We start from the raw sequence: 23,017 nt of genomic DNA on the forward strand, positions 1-23,017 counted from the left end.
GGCATCTGAAGACAAGAGCTAATGGGAAAACCGCAAAGGAAAACTGAACGAGAAACAGGAAGAACCAAATCGAGCCAAAGTGAAGGGGTCCTACTGGTCCAAACTGACCACTCTGCAATACCAGAAATGTAAATGCAAAATTTCAGCCTTGTCATATATAAAATGTTAATTAGATCAATAGGCAAACTCAACACACTTTCAACTGGGTCAAGTGCTTGAAGGCCTAGCCTAAGGCAGTAGATTAACATTAAATGTAACATTCCACAATTGAGACATTTCCAGAAATAGAACTACACACAAAAATTAGCTCAATATATTAATCATTATACTTGCTTTGTTATGATATAACAGTGTAATGATATCTGGCATTTTCAACGTAATTAGTAATGGGTCATATGAATACCACATGGTTTCAATGCATCTCAGAGATTTACTGCAAACTAGAGTGCATGTGTAAACATTGTATTGTGGTTGGGATGATTGAAGTGACATTATTTAGCATGACTCCGTCAGTTTAGATACATTTACAGTGGACACCATTTAGTATGACAAATTGGGCACTCGGAGAGATTACAAATGCAGACATTTTTCTGGTACTCAAAGCTGCTGAGGGGTATCAGCAGTACAGAATGAAATTTGGTTCCATCTTTACAACTATATATTGACATAACGCACTTCTGAGTCCTAAGAGCACCCAGACGCTGAGTGAACTTTATTTTCCATAACATACACTACTGAACCATCACTACTCATTCAACTTCATCATCAGCAATTATTGTGGCATCTACTGAGAGACTAATAATCCTTTGTCAAACTATGGGTCGCATTTTCTGTTGCTCTAAGCTTACTCAGCCTTACAGTAGATTCACATTTGCCAAAATAATTGTTACAACATCATAACAGGCCATCCAAGATATTCATATAATCAGTGAAACTGAGGTAGGGAGATGAACCAGCCACACCATTATCTTATCTGTTATCAAATCTTAATTTCTACCCCCCCCCCCCCCCCAATCCATCCACCCTGTGTAACCTTTATTTCGCTTCTGCTACTTTCTTAAATATTATTTCACATGATGTGGGAATCACTGGCTAGGCCATCATTTGTTACCCACAACAACCTTTTGACCCACTGGAGTCCATGTGGTACACCCGCAATGCCATTAAGAAGGTAGTTCCAGGTTTCTGATCCACTGTCACTGAAGGAACAGCGATGTATTTCCAAGTCAGGATAGTGAGTGGCTTGGAGGAAAACTTGCAGGTGGTGATGTTCACATGAATTTGCTGCCTTTTGTAGGTAGTGAAATGTCCCTACTGAATAATATAACAGCTCTAAAACCTAAAAAACAACATTGGCCAAGTGAACGGCAAGCTGGGAAAATTGGTCAACTGAACAGCATACTAAGAATTGGGCCAGACAGATACGTGAGCCATTTATCTTGATTGATTGCATTGAACTGGTGTTAACAAGACATTGGAACTGAGAAGCTTGCAGAATTCACTGTCAAATTGGATCAAGCCAGACAGATATGCAAGCCATTCACCAACAGTGAACAGATGTTAAAGGAAAGGGGCTCTTGCACTGCAGTTTCTATCACAGAAAGTGTGTTACAAAAGACAATATTGATTATTGTAGTTTCCCAGTTGATCGAGTTGACCCTAGGAGCCGGGCTGTCTGAAAGCAGTTCTACCCGAAACCTTGCATCATTGCCCCTTCAACACCTAGGGTTTTGAAGTGCAAGGCTTCGGTTCAAATCCTAACCCACAGTTCCAGAGGTAATAAATCCAAATAGGTTGATTCAAAGTCTACTTTTTAAAATCTGTGCATTAGTTACATATAGATTCATTAAAACCAATGCAAGAAAAATATTTCTAAACTACTATATGCTTGTGAAATAATAATAGCTCAGTTCCATTTATTGTGGCTTCTTGACACCTTGAAAACAAAATGGCGAGGCAAACTGCAGGTGGTCAGTGATTTTATGGCAACCAATCTATTCCAACTGAGAGACAATTTTTCTCCGTTATGTTAAAATGAATGAAGACGGAAGGCCTCTATGGCGAATTCAGGCTTTTCCAAACTGGTCACCCGAGAACAGAATGATGATCATAAAGTAACTGAAGGTGCCCTGCTGATCCAACACTTCCATAAATTGATTTTCAGTGCCCCTACCTACACTCCATTCTGAGTATTTCTCTTTCAGAACGCCTTCCCATTCTGCTTTAAAACTTGTTTCAATTTTTAAATTACACTGCATTGCTGTGCAAATCTGTAGTCTAAACAATTTACGTAACTGGTTGTTTAAACCTTTCGTGAGAAAAATGAGAACAGTTCAGAGGGCATAATCCTTCCATTATGTTGGGGAAATGTAATTTAACTTAGGAGAACACTCAATTTTGTTCCTTAAGGTTCATTCTAGTGGGACAATTTCTCAGGAGTGACCATATTTCCCTGAACAAGGTGAAGTAGGCTTTTCTGCCAAAGGGCAGTTGCTCTGATCATGATTTTTAGTTTATAATAGCTGCAAGGTCGAGCCCACTAAGAAGCAAAATATCAGCTGGAAAATGTATGGTTGGTACTTGTTCTATAAAAGTTGACAAAGCATTTTCCTTGCAGTTCAATTGTCCACAACAGGGAATTTTAATAAATACTTCTCACATCTGACCCCAATTGCAGCAGTGTTAAATATTATTGCTCTTTCAAAAAGAAAGAAGCCGATGATGTATACAAAATATTTTCCAAATCAGAAACAGTACAGAAGTGCGGACTATTTTTAAACAGGATTTGTAAAATTTAGTCTGAGCATTTTATGCTGTTAAATAAACCTGAAAGTTTTATATGTAATGGAACAATTTGTTCTTCCAGTGATAGCACAATTAATTTTGTCAGATAGTATCCTCAATAAAGCAGATTTATAAGTGATTCAGATTTGATCCAGCGCTAGTGGCAGGAGACGCTAAAAGGTAATGAAATATATACAATGGAATTCATGCCATAAGTAGATCACAAAAAAACCAAAAGCAGCACTATACAGTTCCAGGGTTTCAAGGCTGTCATAAAATATGGAATTGCTTATTTTTTCAGAATGCCCCAACAGGTCCTTCTTCATGTACAAAATTACTTCAAATTTTCAGCTCCACTACCTTAGTCAGAGGCTAATCCCCACACTTCGTGGAAGGATTGAGTATGAACATTTTTTCATTTACAGTAATGGATAATGCCACGAACAGAGACTGTTGTTGTGGTTCTGTTTGCTGAGCTGGGAATTTGTGTTGCAGACGTTTCGTCCCCTGTTTGGGTGACATCCTCAGTGCTTGGGAGCCTCCTGTGAAGCGCTTCTGTGATGTTTCCTCCAGCATTTATACTGGTTTGTCTCTGCCGCTTCCGGTTGTCCGTTCCAGTTGTCCGCTGCAGTGGCCGGTATATTGGGTCCAGGTCGATGTGCTTATTGATTGAATCTGTGGATGAGTGCCATGCCTCTAGGAATTCCCTGGCTGTCCTCTGTTTGGCTTGTCCTATAATAGTAGTGTTATCCCAGTCGAACTCATGTTGCTTGTCATCTGTGTGTGTGGCTACTAAGGATAGCTGGTCATGTCATTTCGTGGCTAGTTGGTGTTCATGGATACGATCGTTAGCTGTCTTCCTGTTTGTCCTATGTAGTGTTTTGTGCAGTACTTGTATGGGATTTTGTACACTACGTTGGTTTGGCTCATGCTGGGTATCGGGTCCTTTGTCCTGGTGAGTTGTTGTCTGAGAGTGGCTGTTGGTTTGTGAGCTGTGATGAGTCCTAGTGGTTGTAGTAGTCTGGATGTCAGTTCAGAAGTGTTCTTGATGTATGGTAACGTGGCTAGTCCTTTGGGTTGTGGAATGTCCTCATTCCATTATCTTTCCCTTAGGCATCTGTTGATGAAATTGCGCGGGTATCCATTTTTGGCGAATACATTGTACAGGTGTTCTTCTTCCTCTTTTTGCAGTTCAGGTGTGCTGCAGTGTGTTGTGGCCCTTTTGAACAGTGTCTTGATGCAACTTCTTTTGTGTGTGTTGGGGTGGTTGCTTTCGTAGTTCAGGACTTGGTCTGTGTGTGTGGCTTTCCTGTATACCTTTGTGGTGAATTCTCCGTTCGGTGTTCTCTGTACCATCACGTCTAGGAATGGGAGTTGGTTGTCCTTTTCTTCCTCTCGAGTGAATCTGATTCCTGTGAGTATGGCGTTGATGATCCGGTGTGTGTTTTCTATTTCTGTGCTTTTAATGATTACAAAGGTGTCATCCACATATCTGACCCAGAGTTTGGGTTGAATTTGCGGTAAGACTGCAGAAGACAGCTAACGATCCGTATCCATGAACACCAACTAGCCACGAAACGACACGACCAGCTATCCTTAGTAGCCACACACACAGATGACAAGCAAAATGAGTTCGACTGGGACAACACTACTATTATAGGACAAGCCAAACAGGAATTCCTAGAGGCATGGCACTCATCCACAGATACAATCAATAAACACATCAACCTGAACCCAATATACCGGCCACTGCAGCGGACAACTGGAATGGACAACTGGAAGCGGCAGAGACAAACCAGCATAAATGCCGGAGGAAACAACACAGAAGCGCTTCACAGGAGGCTCCCAAGCACTGAGGATGTCACCCAAACAGGGGACGAAACGTCTGCAACACAAATTCCCAGCTTGGCTAACAGAACCATAAAACGAGCACCCGAGCTACACATCTTCTCACAAACTTTGAACAGAGACTGTCGCATATTTGTAAACATAATGAAACAATAAAATTATTAGAAGTTGATTCTTAATCTTTTGTGTTGCTGCAGTTTGGTTCTCTGCCTCTCACAGAGCAACTATAGCCCTCAGGATTTAACACTTCATCAAACTACCTCCCATATCGACATTGTCTTTCTTAGAGTGCAGCAATAACACGTTTCAATAATGCTTGGCTATATTAAACAAAAAAGCATAGAACTGGCCTGTACAATAAAGACAAGAAGCATATAATGTAAACTGATAATCTTCTCGAATTGTCATTTTGCTTTTCTGCTATTTTCAATCTTGCCTGTGAATCTCAAGATTCCAGGTTCAAGTCCCACGCCAGGGGTGCTCACAAAACTAAAAACTCACCTCCAATACAGTACTGAGGGAGCAGTGCACTGTTGGACATGCAGTATTTCAGAGGAGATGCTAAATTAAAGCCCTATCTGACTGTTCGGGTGGTTGCAAAAGGACTCAGAGCTTTACTTTGAAGAATGGCACACTGGTGTCCAGGTCAATATTCATCCCTCAATCAACACCACAAAAAACAAAATATCTGATCATCACATGGTTGTTTGGGAGAGTTTGCTATGTGTATATTGGTTACCTTGTTTCTTACACTATAACAGTGATTACACTTCAAAAGTACTTAATAGACTGTAAATTGCTTTGAGACACCAAGCAGTTGTGAAAAGCACCACATTATTGCAAGTCTTTCTTTCCTGCACCATGGCCTTTTTGCAATCTCTGTGTACCATATGATTCTTCAGCTGCGAGACTGGGCATCAGCCCTAAACTATAGTTTCCACCTAGTGCTGTACTACCATTCAGAACAATGGTGTTCTGGGTTCATGGTCTTTTAACAGCCATGATGTGTTGGTGCCGATGTTGGACCGGGGTGTACAAAGTTAAAAATCACACAACACCAGGTTATAGTTCAACAGGTTTAATTGGAAGTACAAGCTTTCGGAGTGCTTGGTGACCTTATAGAGTTTATAAAATCGAGGGGCATGGATAGGATAAATAGACAAAGTCTTTTTCCTGGGGTGGGGGAATCCAGAACTAGAGTGCATAGGTTTAGGGTGAAAGGGAAAAGATATAAAAGGGACCTAAGGGGCAACTTTTTCATGCAGAGGTGGTACGTGTATGGAATGAGCTCCCAGAGGAAGTGGTGGAGGCTGGTAAAATAGCAACATTTAAAAGGCATCTGGGTGGGCATATGAATAGGAAGGGTTTGGAGGGATATGGGCCAAGTGCTGGCAAATGGGACTAGATTAGGTTGGGATATCTAGTCGGCATGGATAAGTTGGACCGAAAGGTCTGTTTCCATGCTGTACATCTCTATGACTCTATGCTGCTCCTTCAGTAGGTAGCTGTAGAGCAGGATCCTGTTCCACAGCTACCTGATGAAGGAGCAATGCTCCGTAGACCTCCAAGTAAACCTGTTGGACTATAACCTGGTGCTGTGTGATTTTTAACTACATTATGTAACAGGTGAGTGAATATGATTACAGTCTCCATTTGGCAGTCACTCTCAGGAGGTGTGACTTCTGTTCCTGCAGTCACAGATCCTGGGAAGGCTTGTCGTTGAGCACTTAATTGCCGTTTGTCAAAGAAGATAAAACAGAGCTCTGACTGGTTCTCCATCTGACTGGCAATGCCAGTTTCCTGGATTAAATTCCACCCAAGTTCAGCACTTTACGTTTAGCAAAGTAATTAGGATGACAGGTTACAGGAAGGACATTTAACCAACACCAATCCTTTAAGAGGCAAATTAAAGACATAGTTATCTCACTTTTGGTCAATTCTGGTAATTTCTGCACTCTTCTAAAAGATGTGATCTAACAGAAGATAAGTGCACACAGTGCAGTACCTAGAAAAATTAATTTTAAAATGTGATAAAGCATTGACAACTTGCTTTTATATCACACCTTTAGACATATTAAATATCTCAAGTTGTTTCACACAAGTGTCATTAGACAAACTTTTAACACTGACTCGGATAAACAATATTAATATAGATGACTGAAGGCACAATCCAAGTTGAATCAATCATAGAATCACAGAAACCCTACAGCATGGAAGCAGGCCATTCAGCCCATCAAGCCCATGCTGGCCCTCCGAAGAGCATCGCACTCAGACCCATTCCTTCTTACCCTATCCCTGTAATTCGATGGGCAATCCAATCTAACCTGCACATTTTTAGACTGGGAGGAAACTGGAGCACCTGCAGGAAACTCATGCAGACTTGGGGAAAACATGCAAACCCCCCCACCCAAAGTGGAATCGAATTGGGTCCCTAGCACTATGAGCAAGCAGTGTTAACGACTGAGCCATGGTGCAGCCCCAAAGAGGTATGTTTTAAGGCATGTTTAAAGGACAAGGGTTGAAAAAACTGAGTACTGACTTTAAAAGCTTAGGGCCTAAGCAGCTGATGACACTGTCACCATTAGTGGATAACAAAATGTTTTTGTGGCCCAATTTGGAAGGATGCAGCAATTTTGGAAATTAAAACAAAGAACTGCTAATGCTGGAGATCTGAAACAAAAACTGAAACTACTGGTAAAAACCAGCAGGTCTGGCCCATCTGGAGGGAGAAATCAGTCTTAATGTTTTGAGTCTAGTGACTCTTCATCAGAACTGGATTTGAAATGCTAATGCTGCTTTCTCCCCATAGATGCTGCCAGGTTTGGAGACTACTTGGTCTACAGAAATCTTCAGGACTATTAAAACTGTGCCCCAGGCGACTGAAATTCAACATCAGGGCCTTATATTTAACACACAGCCATGGAAAGAGCAATGCTTGAGTAAGAGTAATCATGTCACAGTCCTGAAGAAGGGCTTATGCCCGAAACATCGATTCTCCTGCTCCTTGGATGCTGCCTGATCTGCTGCGCTTTTCCAGCAACACATTTTTCAACTCTGATCTCCAGCATCTGCAGTCCTCACTTTCTCCTAATCATGTCACCTGCCTTCTAACAGTCTTCATGAGGTAACGTGAAGGACACCTACAATCTCCATTAAATGCAATGAGAATGGATTTAAAACTTGAAAAATCATATATTCAGAACTGAAAATCGATCAATTCTAAACATACTTTGTTAATTTAACAGTTGGAATATTCTTTAGAATTCCCATTTTTATTTGCAAAATGCTTGATTTGGCAATACAACTGCAACCCTAAGAGAGAAATAGATCAACCTGTGACTCTACTTTTTTCTTTCAAAGTGTTGTGAATCTTTGCAATTCTCTTAAACCAGCAAGTGTGTAAGCACAAGCATTGAGCAAATACAAGATAAAGATGGACACTATGGATACTGAGAGAATGAAGGGATATGGGGATAGTGTTGAAAGGAAAATTGAAGTAGAAGACCTGCTATGATCGAAAAGAATGAGAGTGCATGCTTGAAGGACTAAATGGACATCTGCGTTCATTTCTCATGCACATATTAGGGAATACTTTTACACCTTTCCTCAAGTCACAAAGTGAGGAAATAAACAATAAATATCTGAGGCCAGGATCTCAGGACAATGAGTAACTTTCTGCACGGCACTGAGTCAATGACTGATGAGAGCTTTAAACTGGGGTCATGAGATCTTTCCTAGAAACAGAAATATTTGTATTTACATTTGCCATGACACCCACTGATATCAGAAAAGAAATTAAGACACAAATCTCATAGTGAGAGCTGGTCTGATTTCATTCCAGAACATTACATTTTCTTTCTTTAAAAAAAAGCTAAAAAATGGATTCCTCTAACAATCTACAGCCAAGGAAGCATTGAAATATGCAACATCGGCTTTTGCTGTCTAGAAACGTTTGTTAGCGAAGGCAGCGCCGATTTTATTTAAAAAAAACTATTGCTTTGCAGTACTTGCCTGCGTACTGCTCAGACCTTCGGCTTGCATACATTTTTCAGATTCCAGCAACTTTAGCAAATTATGGGGATCCACCCAACAGGGAAACATAACGTGGAAAAGGGTTGGAAAAACTTCAGCCAATGTTTGTTCAGGAAGAATCTCAAGTGAAGAAGGAACACAGCCTGAAAGTAGAAAGAACAAAAGACTGCAGTACTTACTGAGGTGAATGCCAACAGTTCCTCTTCAGTCAGCTTATGAACAGGGTTGTTCTTCTGAAAATTTGTGCTGTTGAAACAAAACGTTAACAAGTATGGAAGCAACAATTAATGACGTGTGAAACCATCAAGGAGAAGCAGTTACATACAAAGAAATGGGAAGCAGCAGTTGATAAACTGAAGGTTAAGCTAGAACTTATTCCACACAGACATTATTGGAACATTGCATATATTGCCACAAATGGCTAATGAAGTTGTACAATAACATTTAAAGGAAAGTTATCGAGGGACCTGTGTAAGTACATGGCAAAAGGTCAGACAGATTAGATAACTTCAACTGAAGAATTAAATTTTACGGTGACTGAATTATCAAATGTATCGCAGGGTGCTATTGTTCAATTATTTCCCGACTCAATGGTTCCATTTTTGAAACAAATGGACATACTGTGTCAATATGAGCATATGTACACACACAACTCAATATACACAGGTACATGCATGTTTTCTATATCTGCACATGCTTTGAAATGTTTGTATTTTAGTCAATTGCACTTCAAATGCCACAGGTCAAAGTTCAGAAGAATGGACAAATAAATAGAAATTCCTTCAGATTTAGGACAGAAATCTATGCAATGTCAGGATCAACTCATCCAAGAGGATATCATGGGTTGCAGTTAAACCTAGCAATGATGTTTGCGCATTTCTCCACGTGGCTGCCTCAAGCATGTTTCCAACTGAAATCTGATCCAGAGCAATCCAGAAAACAGGTGAAACGATGACCATTAACCTTTATTGTTGCCTTATAGGAAACAGAGAGTTAAATACACTGAACCATCTATTTGGTGATCGGAAGCCTGTGATGTCAAGTCCTTAGCAGAACACAGAATTAACATAACAAGAATATGTTTGATATGGGATGTGCCTTATACATTGTTTTAAAACTTCAAGATTTTGCCACAATTTTCGTAGTAGTGAAATATGAAACAATGAACAATTAAATGAGAAAAAACAAATTTGAACCATGTGGCATTCTCTTACGCTTTATAAAACAAAACAATAGGAGACAAAATGCACCATGATATACTAATTAGCAACACAAAGACAATTCTTTACATGCATGTTGGGCACATGAATTCCCTGAAAAAGCACAGCAGGTCAGACAGCATCCAAGGAGCAGGAGAATCGATGTTTCAGGCATGAGCCCTTTCTCAGGTGATTCCTGAGGAAGGGCTCATGCCCAAAACTGCGATTCTCCTGCTCCTTGGATGCTGCCTGACCTGTTGCGCTTTTCCAGCAACACATTTTCAGCTCTGATCTCCAGCGTCTGCAATCCTCACTTTCTCCTACATGAATTCCCTGGACTTGTTTAGCTAGGATATGGTGGAAAGATCTAGAATGAAATATTACGACAAACTGAGAGGTTGAAACTAAAATTAAAGAAAATCGCACAGCCGTAAATGACAAAAAGCACTTTTACAATTACAAATCTGCTTTGGAACCCAGGATTGTGAACGAAAGGGAGTAAAGTCATAGGCTTTGCTTCCCTCTATAGTCATAGAATAATTTGTAGGGAAAGGAAAAAAAGCTTTTTATCCAAAAAATCTTTACAGCAATAAAGTGTGTCAGCTAAGTGGCCTTTAGAAACTGGGAATGTGACCTATTGTTAGGGTGAGGAAAGATGAAATTAAATGAACATTTTACACAAAAGGGATGATGGAGCTACCCTAAAAGCTCAATAGATCAACGCATTATTGAATGCACTACCAAGATTGCAAATCTAGAAGCCCTCAGATCTGATATCAGGTCCACCTTAATCTTGACCAATATGCTTTAGGGAGCATTTTAATTAACTTAGCAGGTTGAGATGTAATCAATTTATCATCACATTGTAAATATTAATGGAACCAATGGTCAGGCTCAGGACAGTGAGAGGATTGGGCTTAGATCTGATACTCTCGCCTGCATTGACTGGTTTTACAGAAGAAGAACAGAGGGAAAAGTGAGGACTGCAGATGCTGGAGATCAGAGTCGAAGAGTGTAGTGCTGGAAAAGCACAGCCAGTCAGGCAGCATCTGAGGAGCAGGTGAATCGCCGTTGAGCATAAGCTCTTCATTATCCCTGCCTGATGAAGATCCTATGCTCGAAACGTCGATTTTCCTGCCCCTCGGATGCTGCCTGACCGGCTGTGCTTTTCCAGATGAAAAACAGATCCTTGGGTGGGCTATTGGAAGCCTATCAGCTTCTGTGTAACTGCAGTGCCTAGCGAGGCATTTGAGTAGGGAGACTCTAACAGATATTGACATTTTCTGTCAGTTGACACAGGAAAACATCAGGAAACCATTTCATTTTAACAGAAATGATATGCCAATGTCAACAAATACAGTAAACCCAGTGACTACATGGTCACAACCCTGAAACCCTCCTCTAAGAATCTGGAAACTTCAATTTGAAATCATAGAGACATATTAAAACATTGCCATTCAAGACAACATACAAAAATTGAAGATGATCACAGAGAAATTGTTCTTACTGATGGTCAACAACTGGTGCAATTGCTGAAGGCTGAAAACATCTACTGGGATGTATATGAAAGGCCTGTAATACAACCATTGATAGATTCCACACATTGAGACCTACAAATCAAACCTTGCACAAGCCGGGAAAAGAGATATTCCAGAAATACTATGCATCTCGACAGATTGAAATAGTACTTAGTGTATTTATGGCATTTGGCACTGACAATGAAATATGAATCACAGATTAAAGTGAACTCTGTTTAACTGTCTCTGGGCATCAATAAATCCAAGTTAATTTTGAAATATAACTAACTGTCCCTTACATAAGAGCTACAGCATAGTCAAATATTTTGAAAATGAGATATGAAGTTATCTGCAGCCTGCATTCTAACATGCCAACTTAAAAATGCAAAGTTACAGGAAATGCAAAAAAAGTGAAGGAAATGACAAAAAAACACAATACATGTGGATTGCTCAGTCAATAGCAACTTAACATGTGTATAATTATTCTGTAGTGAGATAACGTCATATTTTACCAATTACGATAATTATCCCATACAATGGGAAAGTATTATGGTACATAAACTTTTGCACAAAATTAAAAATTAATTTCAACAATTCTTTTGTCACCAGCTGTTTTTACTTGTCAAAAAATAACTCTGACAGCAGACTTGGGTCTTTTTTAATAAAATGCTAACTTGCTGTTTGCTAAAGGTGTGATCCTGCATCCAATTAATGTACAGTTATGCATGGAAGAAAGGTACATGCTTATCCAATGCTGCAGCTCATTGGACAAAGATAATAGTACACTTTAACAGTATCAATATGAACCACCCTCCAAATGTCACACAAAGGGAAGCACCAAAATACATGGACACGAATGATGCACAATCTGTAGTGAAACTGCCCATATCAGGCAAAGCAATAGCAGGGAATAGGTGTAGAGTTAGCAAATTTCTCCCAATCATTATCTAACAACTCAAGTTAGTGGATGTGCAGGGAAGGTAAGATCAGCCTGCATCATGGACAAGTAACCCTCTAAACACTGATTCAGAATCAAGGTCACTCAGTAGCATCTTCCACTCACTGATCACAAGACTGGAGCGGGAAGGGCATGTAAATAGGTGTGAATCAAAATCTCACTACCTTCCCGTCTCTTGTCCTGTGAATTAACGTCCTTAAGTGGTAAATTAATGACGACTAATTTCACCCCTGTTCACCCTCATCTCACCCTTGCTGGTATTAACCCAGCCTAGGTAGATGTGCTGCCCGCATCTAACACTTTGGAGCCAGATTGCTACCTCTGTTTGGGTGGTCTGGAGGGGATCCTGGATCAAAGGCACTTAGCAACTAGTCACAGGACAGCACGTCATGGGGTGCCTCTGAGAGGGGCCTTACTCTTGACTTTGCTGCTAGCCCACCCTATATCGCTTCACTGCAGGAAAACCACCCATGGCTTGGGTCAGTCCATGATCCAGGGATTTCCGTGCCTGCCCTTCTGACAGCAGGCTCAAGGGGCTGACTGCCTGCTCCTGCTCCTACTTTCTATGCTTGTATATGGTCTACCCAGTGGTGCCGTTGAGCCAGAGGTAACCAGCTCTCAGTAGGTCAGACTTCTGCTCTGGTGGCCTTGATTCCAGGGGAAAAGTTGACCTGACTGGCTTCCAGTTCAGCAGGTCTTCCTGAAAAGACACTGTGTTGGTCTATCAAAGGCAGACAAAATCTTTGAGGCCTTATAGGATTGGAAACCCCCTTATGGACTTTACAAAATACAAGAAAGAATCTAAAATCCCAGGGGAACAGAACTGCAAGTAAAACACAATCTCCAAGACAAATAAATAAGGGTTACATTCAGACAGTGGCTCTACATAAGGAATTCAACAATGTCTGAGCGCTTTCATAGGTCAATGGCGCAGAAAAATGCCATTACCTGACATTGCCTAATGCAATCAAAAAACTGATCATCAAACACAGTTGTATAAAACCTAGGCATTTTACCCCAATGAGTTCCCACGTAAGTGGGGGGAATGGATAAATTGAAACCTTTATCCATCTGGATCTCGGTGCTGTTGTAATGTCATTTCCAAGCAACAAGAGAGATGCTTAGAACCACTCTGAACTTTTATTTCAATTGCAGAAGACTGCATTTTTTCAATTCTCATTCTTGACTGGACCATGTGTGAAATACACCAAGGAGGATTAGCTCTCAGATAACCTGAGCAATTGGAAAACGTTTGATATTTTTGATATGAATTACTGAAATTGAAGCAAATTGATAGCAGTCAGTCTGACCCAGACCTCCACTCAATGCTAGGGGAGAACAGCTGTGTTGGCAACTGTAAGTGTTTCATCTAAATCCAAGTGATCTTAGTCAGGAGGGGCCTGCAGTCATAAGGAGGGTCAGGAAGGGTCAACTTGAATCGTGGACCTACAGTTCTCACCAGAAAGACCAACTAAGTTTTCTGTGAGCCAAATCTGAGAGGTTTTGGGGCTGAGAGATTAAAGCAATCTAAGGGCAACAATCAAACCCAGGGAGTTTGGGTCTGAATTATGCAAGATTTGAGGACACTTGTGAGGTTTTGCCTTTGGCTTCTTGGTAAATTTTAATTTCTAATAAATCATGGTGATTGTGTGTTTTGGTTGGAGCCTAGATTAAATTGTGGAGGGATTTAAATCAAACTAATCACTTAGACCAGGTTAGAGGCTTTGTATCACAACATTAGGTTTACTTTAATTTTAAAAAGTTTGCGGTTGAGCCAAGCCTTGTGTCCGTGAGATTTTGTTCTCTATAAATTCATAAAATTCAGGAACCATTGGGAGTGGGTGCAGGGGTGGGGGGGAGAACAGGAGCCAATTATAGCCTCAACAAGATTTCATCTGATGACTTAGTGGCTAAGTTAGTCAATTTTCCATTTTATTCTAAGAGAATGATGGATTCTCTTGAATTTCTACTTCATGGTCTCTGCAAGTTAGATTTCATTTAAACAGTTTCTCTCTAAAAATCTTGATTACAAATTATCAGCCTGGATACTGGAGTCAACCGTGAAGTTCCAACCCTCAGCACTGAACCTAGAAATACTGATATGAATCTGGTGCTGAATCAAAGGAATCCCCAAACATCAAAGCAACCGCAAATACATTAAGCAAGATAAGTGGTATCATATTAAAGAATTCTCAGACACAAGCATTGTTATCTTTCACTTTATAATATCAACTTATTAAGTATAATGAAAATTGGGACATATATAATGTTACGGTTGAAAATAAAATGAAACTCCCACAGGCCCCACCAGCCCCTCCCCCCAAAAAAACAAAGCATGTTGTCAATTCATAATGGAGGAGCTTAAAATTCCATCGGTATTAGTTTTCAGGACCAGAGAGGTTGCTCACAATTACTGAGAACTTAACACACCATTGAAACTCCCAGTTATATCTATTAAATAAAGTGTTGATATTTTCAAGGATTTTGTTACAGAAAAACTACAGTGTAACACAGCTCTTGTCAGTTCAATCATTTCTAATTAAAAACAGGCTAGAGGAACTTTAACAGCATATCCTGTGTAGAAGTGTAGAACTGCATTGATAGTCATTTGGATTTTCATATTTAACTATTAATGTTTGAAATCCACAAATCTGAGAGTGTGTCAGAGGAGTAATGACAACAAACATAGACAGTTTCACCCTCCATACCACAACTGTAAAATAAAGCCCTCATTTTCAGGATAGGAGGAAACAAAATTAGAAGAACAAAGTAAAAGCTGCTGCCTGATTTTTCTGGCCACTTTGGGATTTGGGCCAGGTAGGATACAGAACAGAGACAAACATAGCATTATACTAAAGGGAAACTAAAAGAGGTAGAGTGTCTGGGCTGGGTTGTGGAATCCTTATACATCTATTTCAAATGATTTAAGCCAGGGATGAGACAACAGCACATCAAACTTAGAAACAAATTACAAAACCAGATTTTTAAAAAACCTACAAGATTTCATTCCAAATTTTTGTGAAATACTTATTTTTGAAATACCATGGATGCAATCTCTGAAGTATCTGGCAAGGTGACATACTTCAATTCGAGACACAGGAAAACATCAATTTCCTTGTACAAGACATTGCCGAAATTCCAATTTTAAAAAAAAAGTATTGAAATTGTCCATGTGGCTGCAACGTGAGAGATTAACAGGGGAACAATGAATAGTGTGTTGAATTACAGAAGTCATCCTCCCTTCTTCTGAACAAGTCTCAACTATTGTACACTAATGATTTGAGAAGCCGATGTTGGAATGGGGTGTCATCAGGTGAAGCAGCAGCACTCCGAAAGCTAGTACTTCTAAATAAACCTGTTGGACTATAACCTGGCGTTGTGTGATTTTTAACATTGTACACCAAAGCATTCTTGCAAGTTATTCAAACCAGGCAATGGTCATAAGGTTACCTTCCCCATATAAAAGACATGCATCCAGAGGATTCAGGAATTCTGGATGAGAGAGAGAAAGACCAGTCATATCTGCTCACTGGAAGGGCTTGAAATGATGGTGGTAGGTCCTTTAAAAGGGAGCAATCAACTGCCAAGAACACCTGCCAAACATTCCACGAATGTTAAATGTAAACATTAACTTTACATCTTACAGATCATCCCAATGGATTGTTATTTCACGAAGAACAATGAGGTGGATGTAGATTTGGCAGAGTAACGCTCAATTCAGCCCAATGGAACATGATGATTGCAGAGGAGCACAAACGTCTTCTGTAAGTGTATGTGGTCCAAAGGAGATACATGCAAAAACAAATCAAAGGGAAGAGGTTTGCTGGTTTGCTCTTTGAAGTAGAAAATGGTGTAAGAGCTGCAAAACAGCTCAGGTATACATCCCACGAGTTCTCCAATAACTGAGTCAGAGTTGTTTGTTAGACTGAGGCAATGCTAACATGTATCCTGCCAAACAAAAACAAAATGCAGGTTTGGTTCATACAACTCAGTCGACTCTTGGAAACTGGGTCGAGATTGTAGTGCTGGAAAAACTCAGCAGGTCAGGCAGCATCAGAGGATGCTGCCTGACCTGCTGTGCTTTTCTAGCACTACACTCTCGACTCTGAGCTCCAGTATCTGCAGTCCTCACTTTCTCTGACTCTTGGAAACTGTTGGCTAACTGGAAACATAAGAAAGATGTTAGGGAAAAGTCTTAACTGCCACAGACCATTTAATATTAAAAACAACTTAGTACAAAGAAAACAGCCTCAAAATTTTCCTTCTTTTCAATGGAGTTGTATAAAGTATAACTTGCTGACAAGTCTACATACACTTGGCTCACAGGGAATAAATCTCAGATTTCACTACATTCTTTGGGTTAAGAACATAGAATTATCCTCTATCAGACATCCAATTAGATCTATAACCTTCCAAAAAAGCTCTAATGTAATTCTAATCTACAAATATCCAGATGTGATGTGAAAAATAAAGCAGAACCCAATTTTATTGTTCAGAAAAGCAAGCACAATTTGAAAATTCGTGGCTGAGAAGCACAGATGAAGGATACACACTTACTTGTTCAATTGACATTCAAGGTACAAATGGGAATTTAAATTTCAGCTCTGGGTCTATTTGGTGCAGGCAACGCACATTCCTGCACTCAGTGTGGGGCGTGATGACATTCACACAGTAAAATCAATCAAATGCCATCATTACCACAAATTCAATACAACATGAAACAGCAGCGTCAGTAACCGATGGAAAATGTTTAATGGTGTTTAATGAGCACGGTGAGGAGGAAGGGGGAAATTTTCAACACAAATGTGAATACCACTGTCTCTTCTGGTTTGGCTCATGTTAAAGCATCACATCCAAATCTCCTTCCACTTGACCTGCACTCCACATAAGGTCCATTTTGATCCCAATGGAAAATTAACTGATGAGTCTTGTCTTTAAGGTCAGCTGAGGAGCTGATCACTGTAAATTTCTTACTAAGCAAGAGGGCAAGGGTAATAATCTAATAATCAACCCCACCGCTCTATAGCTGACCACTTCAAGTCCCCCTCCCACTCCCACTCCACCAAGGACATGCAAGTCCTGGGCCTCCTCCACCACCAAATTCTAGCCACCCGACACCTGGAGGAAAAATGCCTCATCTTCCACCTTGGGACTCTCCAACCACACAGCATCAACGTCGATTTCACCAGATTCCTCATCTCCCCTCCCTCCAACTCATCCCTCCAACTCAGCACCACCCTCTTGAACTGTCCTACCTGCCCATCTTCCTTCCTATCTATCCACTCCACCCTCCGCTCTGACCTATCACAATCAGGTCCCCCAACCGCATCCACCTGTCACTTTCCCAAGCTACCTCCCCCCCCAAGCACCATCCCTTTCCTATTTATCTCTCAGCCCCTTTCCCTGCGCCCCATTCCTGAGGAAGGGCTACAAACATTGATTTTCCTGCTCCTCGGATGCTGCCTGACCTGCTGTGCTTTTCCAGCGCCACACTTTTTTTAACGCTGATCTCCAGCATCTACAATCCTCACTTTCTCCTAATAATCTAATACCCCAAAGTTTACTTGCACAAAATGCAATTCTCTTGAAAAAGCTTTCTTGTTTAGATAAGTGCAGTATTCTTTCTTGAGAATACAATGCCCAATGCAACAACACTGCCCTTTTGAAAATTAAGTAAACAGAACAAAGATTTGTTTGAAATTTTGTTAGCACAGAGATTTCACATTCTCTGTTCCCTCACCCAAATGCAATAAAACAAAATTGACTCATCCCTTTTTAAGGATCAGTGGGAGGGTTGTCTCCCACAACCAATATGTCTCATACTGAAAACCATGATGTCATGGCATTTAATCTATGAATTGGTTCTCACAGTGTAGAATTAACTTGTTCTTAACATTTCATCACCTCAAGTCCCTGTTATTAAACAACATGTTTTCTCTATGCATGCTTATAATAACTGACAAGTTGATGAGAGTGATGCAGGAAATGAGAATTTCATTAAAGCCTGAAAGGACACCAGAGCTTCAAGTAGGCTGTTCAGAAAGCAGGAGGGGGCTCAAGTTTCCATGGAAATTAAATCAACATTTTACAAATAGTTACAAAAATAAAAGCACAAAATGACTTCATTATATTCACTATTTCAATTCAACAAGCATCATGGAGGGGAGAAAGTAATTTTAGGAAATTAATTTCTTACAAGTACAAAGTTAACTTTCTGTTGGTTTAAAATCTGGGCTGCAACTACTTTCTGTTTCCATATTTTTCAAAATCCCAGTTATAACCTTTCGCTTTTCCTTTTCTATCCTTCTCTTCGCTCTAATTTTTCTCTGCCAAAACTACTGACTCTTTAATGGATGCATTTTCGCAAATATTAGTCATGCTGTGATACCTCGGCACATGTAGCTGTTATTCATGTGGACCTGGCAATGACAGCCACCAGACTATTCAACTACATGTGTCTGATCTATTTCATGCACCTCTGTTTTTACTCTTTTCCTTCCCTCTTAGCACTACGATGGGCAGCTGAGGGATCGGAGCTTTGTGCACTCTCTGTGATAATCTTAGCCTCATTTCTGCATGTCCCCAGTGAATTGTCTCATGTGTGTTGGGTGTGACTGAATAAACCTTCTCTATTTTGGTCAGTCACAAGTCTGAGGTCTCTATGAGCCAGTTAGACCTCTTTTGGGATGTTTTGCAGACATCACTCAAAGGTTTTCACGGTTCTTCTGGCTTCTGCTGTGATTGAGTTCCAAATAGAATTGTTATTTCAGGAGTCAGGTGTACAAACAGCATATCCTACCCAGCAGGAGTGGTTTTGAGTGATCATGAATATAATCAAGGATGGATACAAAAGCAAGTTCAGATAATCACAATTGAGTCTCCTTGTGGTCTGCCACAGGGAAACTATTGCAAGGATGCTCCTCAAATTCCTTTTCCCAGTAGCTGAAGAGTTCTTGAGAAAATTGTGTTGCAGTTTCACTCAGCAAGGCACGACAAACGTGAGATTCAATAAAAGTGCAAGCTCCAAACTTTATACATTTGTTTCTTTTCACCCCTCAAAAATCTGTAGCTGTCAATCAAAAAGATTGATCAACATTCTCTTCCCCCCATCCAAGACCTCAAACACTCCAAGTGGAATAGCAATCTATATGTACCTGCTTCAATTTAATATACTGTATTCACTTCTCAGAATGTCATCTCCTCTACACCGGAGAAACCAAATGTAGATTGGTAACTTCTGTGCAGGACATTTTCAAAGACAAAGTATTGTTCCTTGTGAAGCAAACCAAAAACAGAAAGATCAGCAAAGGAGAATTTAAAAATCCTGGTCATTGTTTATAAATCTCTCCATAGTCTCACGTTGAAACTTTGTCCATGTCCTACTACTCGCATTTTCATCAGGGAGAGACATTATACTGGAAGTGGTTATTTATAATGTTTTTAACAGCAGAAGTGGGGGGTTTAAACTGAAAAATCATTGATAATGAGCTAGCTATCACATTGTTACCCCATAGACTATAGTCAAATTTGTTGATCTGTCTAAGCAACAGAAAACACACCATGCATATTCACTGGAAAATCTTGAATCCCTGTCCATGTGTGTTCATATTAGACAGTTAAAAAATTGAGGGTCAGAGACACGGAGCCAGGCTCTGAGAAATATCCTATTTTGTTTAAAGCCAATCAAGATGACCCACAATAGTGGGGCAGGTAGCACTGTCAATATATTTGTAACAATGCAAGTTTAGTTACTATATTGATATAAATAACTGAATCCGTTAACAATTCCTTCTGTATGTTCACATACTCAATGAATTGTACTTGATATTGTCTCCTGAGGCCCCCAATCCACCTTCAGAGTTTGAAAAAGTGCACTAATAAATAATCTGTTCAAATCACAAGGAGGTACTGTTGTTTCACCCCAGGGTTATGCTATCATTCCATGTGAATGGAACAAAGTAAAAATATGATGCTCAGACTACTTACGTGAATGACTGATACCAATGAACCCCATAAGGTATATATAATAGATCCAAGTTTGCAAGGTATCATTTACAGGAAAAACTACATGAGGAAAACGTTAATGGCAAGACAATAAAAATGTATATTGCTAAAGAAGTTAATATTTCACAATTTCCTTTCTGTCAGTAATGGAGCCCTCCCAAAATTAACTTTCTACCCGAGGTAAAAATTGCTCAGTTTACTTTTGTCAATTTTCATCCCTCCTTATCTCCTGAAGACATATGCAGTTATACCACATGGTCGAGTGTTCAGCTGAGTGATACCTCATGGTACCTCCTCCAACTGAAATTCTTAGCTTCAGGAAATTCCACTGATGTGAATCCAATCTCTTCTCCATCAATGACCATAGACAACCAAAGGCAATGAATGGTCATCAGAAGCAGTGGCCTGGATTAGTTCCTCTCCGTAGTCCAAATGCTTAAGTGCAATGCCATGTGCCTTATGACTGCCTCAGCTCAGATTAGTTAAAACAGCTCAAAAATCAAATCAGACTTTCTATTTAGCTTGGACAGAGATTACCTTTGTCAACTGAATCACTGCTTTGGAATAAACGTTCATTGCAACAGTTACTCCAACAAATAATTTGATAACTTAAGAACAGCAATGGATTGGCAATGCACCAATACTTAGGCAGAGGAACATCCTTTCATCTTTCCGACTGCCCAAATGGGTAGCCCCAATATTTTGACTGCAACATTAGAGGAAAGTCATGTGCAAGAAAAAGGAACTATTCTGCACAGGGATAAAAAGTAGAGAGAGCAGGCACTCAAAAGTTGAGACACTGGGAAATATGTGAGCTATTTATCCATCAGGCCCCTAATTTCTATAAACGCTCCACCATATTCGATAACTAAGAGCAAATGAAAATCATTTTCTCCCAAGAAAGCAAAATGCGATAACTTAAGAATGCAGCTTATATGTAGAGTTATGAAAAACTGGGGCTGAAATTTGTAAGGCGTAAGTGAGGACTGCAGATGCTGGAGATTAGAGTCGAGAGTGTGGTGCTGGAAAAGCACAGTAGGTCAGGCAGCATCCAAGCAGCAAGAGAATCGACATTTCAGGCAAAAGCCCTTCATCAGGAATGAGGCTGGGAGCCTAGGTGGAGAGATAAATAGGAGGGGGGTGGTGCTGGGGGGACGGTAGCTGAGAGTGCAATAGGTGGATGGAGGTGGGGGTAAAGGTGATAGGTCAGAAGAGAAGGTGGAGTGGATAAGTGGGAAGGAAGATGGACAGGTAGAACAGGTCATGACGGCGGTGCCAAGTTATAAGGTTGGATCTGCAATAAGGTGGGGAGTGGAGAAATAATACTTGCCTCATTATTATAGCACAGCAATACCTTAAAGAATACAAACATGAGGAGAATTGTGGAGAACATGGCCTGTCAAGACAATATTGCTCATTAAAAAAAAATACATTTTCCTGACTGAAAAGGTGACCATAGAACAATGCAACAGGAGGATATATACACACATTAAGCATATGGTACACACTGTGATGATGCAAAAATGCAGATGGAAAAATTCATATTATACCACTGTAAAATTCCACACGTGATCATTTGGCTCAGGTACTGGAAGGTGGATACACAAGGAACCTTACTGCAGGAAGAATTCTCCACCTTTACAGAAGTAAAGGGGGGAATAAATTTTTTTTTTCCAAACTGATACGCCATCAAGAACAGATCGCATTCCCAGTAAATTGCTTTCTTTATTACTAACAATTCCTTAATGATGTAGATGGCAACTTACACAGCGGTAACTTACTCATTTCATAACTCAGCTTTGAGGTCACCTTAAAGTCAAGGCCATCTGGACAGTATATGATCACACTTGCTTCCAACAGAACTAAGAACACATGTTCCGTCCATATGGTCTACAAAGACTGGCAATTAACTCAACTGGAAAGGAAAACTAAAGGGCAGAAAGGTTATCTAAACATCTGCTACCTGCCAGATGAATTAGCCTCATCCCCCTTGAGGAAACATGACATCATTAACCATGAGCTGTGCATGCCATAACTTCCCTCTTCAACTGCCCTTGTAACACAAGACAGAGAATCTTCAAGCTCGAGCTCAGGTACGGTCAAGAAAAAAAATACTCTGCATGCGTCAAGAATGAAATGTACAAGATAAAATTACAAACTGTGACTGAAGACTTTCATAAATATAAAACCTTAATGTTCTTTACTGAATGCATTGACCTAAGAGAAAACAAAATTCATAGTTCAACAAATAATGCTTAGATTTATCTTAGCTGAAGAAAATTATCCTTACTGACCAAACTTAGTAGTAATATGCAAAATCTCAACAGAAATGGCCAAAACCTTCTGGAATTAGATTAGATCACTATAAAAGCACAAGCATTATAGTAGTTCCCAAAGTTGATCGTGTGTTTGTTTAAGATAAAAAAAATCTTCACTGCCATGCTCTCAATTTTTATTAAAAGAAAGGAGGCATGGCTAATAATAAAAAACTGAGAGGATGGATTGCAGTATGGCAAAGGCGATTGACATTATACTGCCAACCTCCTGTCTTTATTCTGCTTGTGAAGATCTGATCAGAATTGTGCTGAATTTTCAAGCTGAAATGACTAGTAAGCCACTCATGTTCTGATGGATCATGTCCAAACTGCTTTACTTCACAATGTTTTTATAAAATT

At 40.0% G+C, this 23,017-nt stretch overlaps 1 protein-coding gene across 1 annotated transcript in view; it reads right to left on the reverse strand.

Annotated features, from left to right (window-relative positions):
- The window catches only part of ttc27 (tetratricopeptide repeat domain 27), a 210,387-nt gene that overhangs the window by 124,785 nt on the left and 62,585 nt on the right, over window positions 1-23,017 (reverse strand). The window contains exon 9 of the mRNA XM_043695515.2: window positions 8,844-8,910. Coding sequence (XP_043551450.1) covers window positions 8,844-8,910 — 67 coding nt within the window. The remainder of the gene's footprint in view (window positions 1-8,843; window positions 8,911-23,017) is intronic.

This window comes from Chiloscyllium plagiosum, unplaced genomic scaffold (genome assembly GCF_037043375.1).
Source record: "Chiloscyllium plagiosum isolate Xiang-an unplaced genomic scaffold, Cpla_swu_hap1 HiC_scaffold_10, whole genome shotgun sequence".
Taxonomy (NCBI): Eukaryota; Metazoa; Chordata; class Chondrichthyes; order Orectolobiformes; family Hemiscylliidae; genus Chiloscyllium; species Chiloscyllium plagiosum.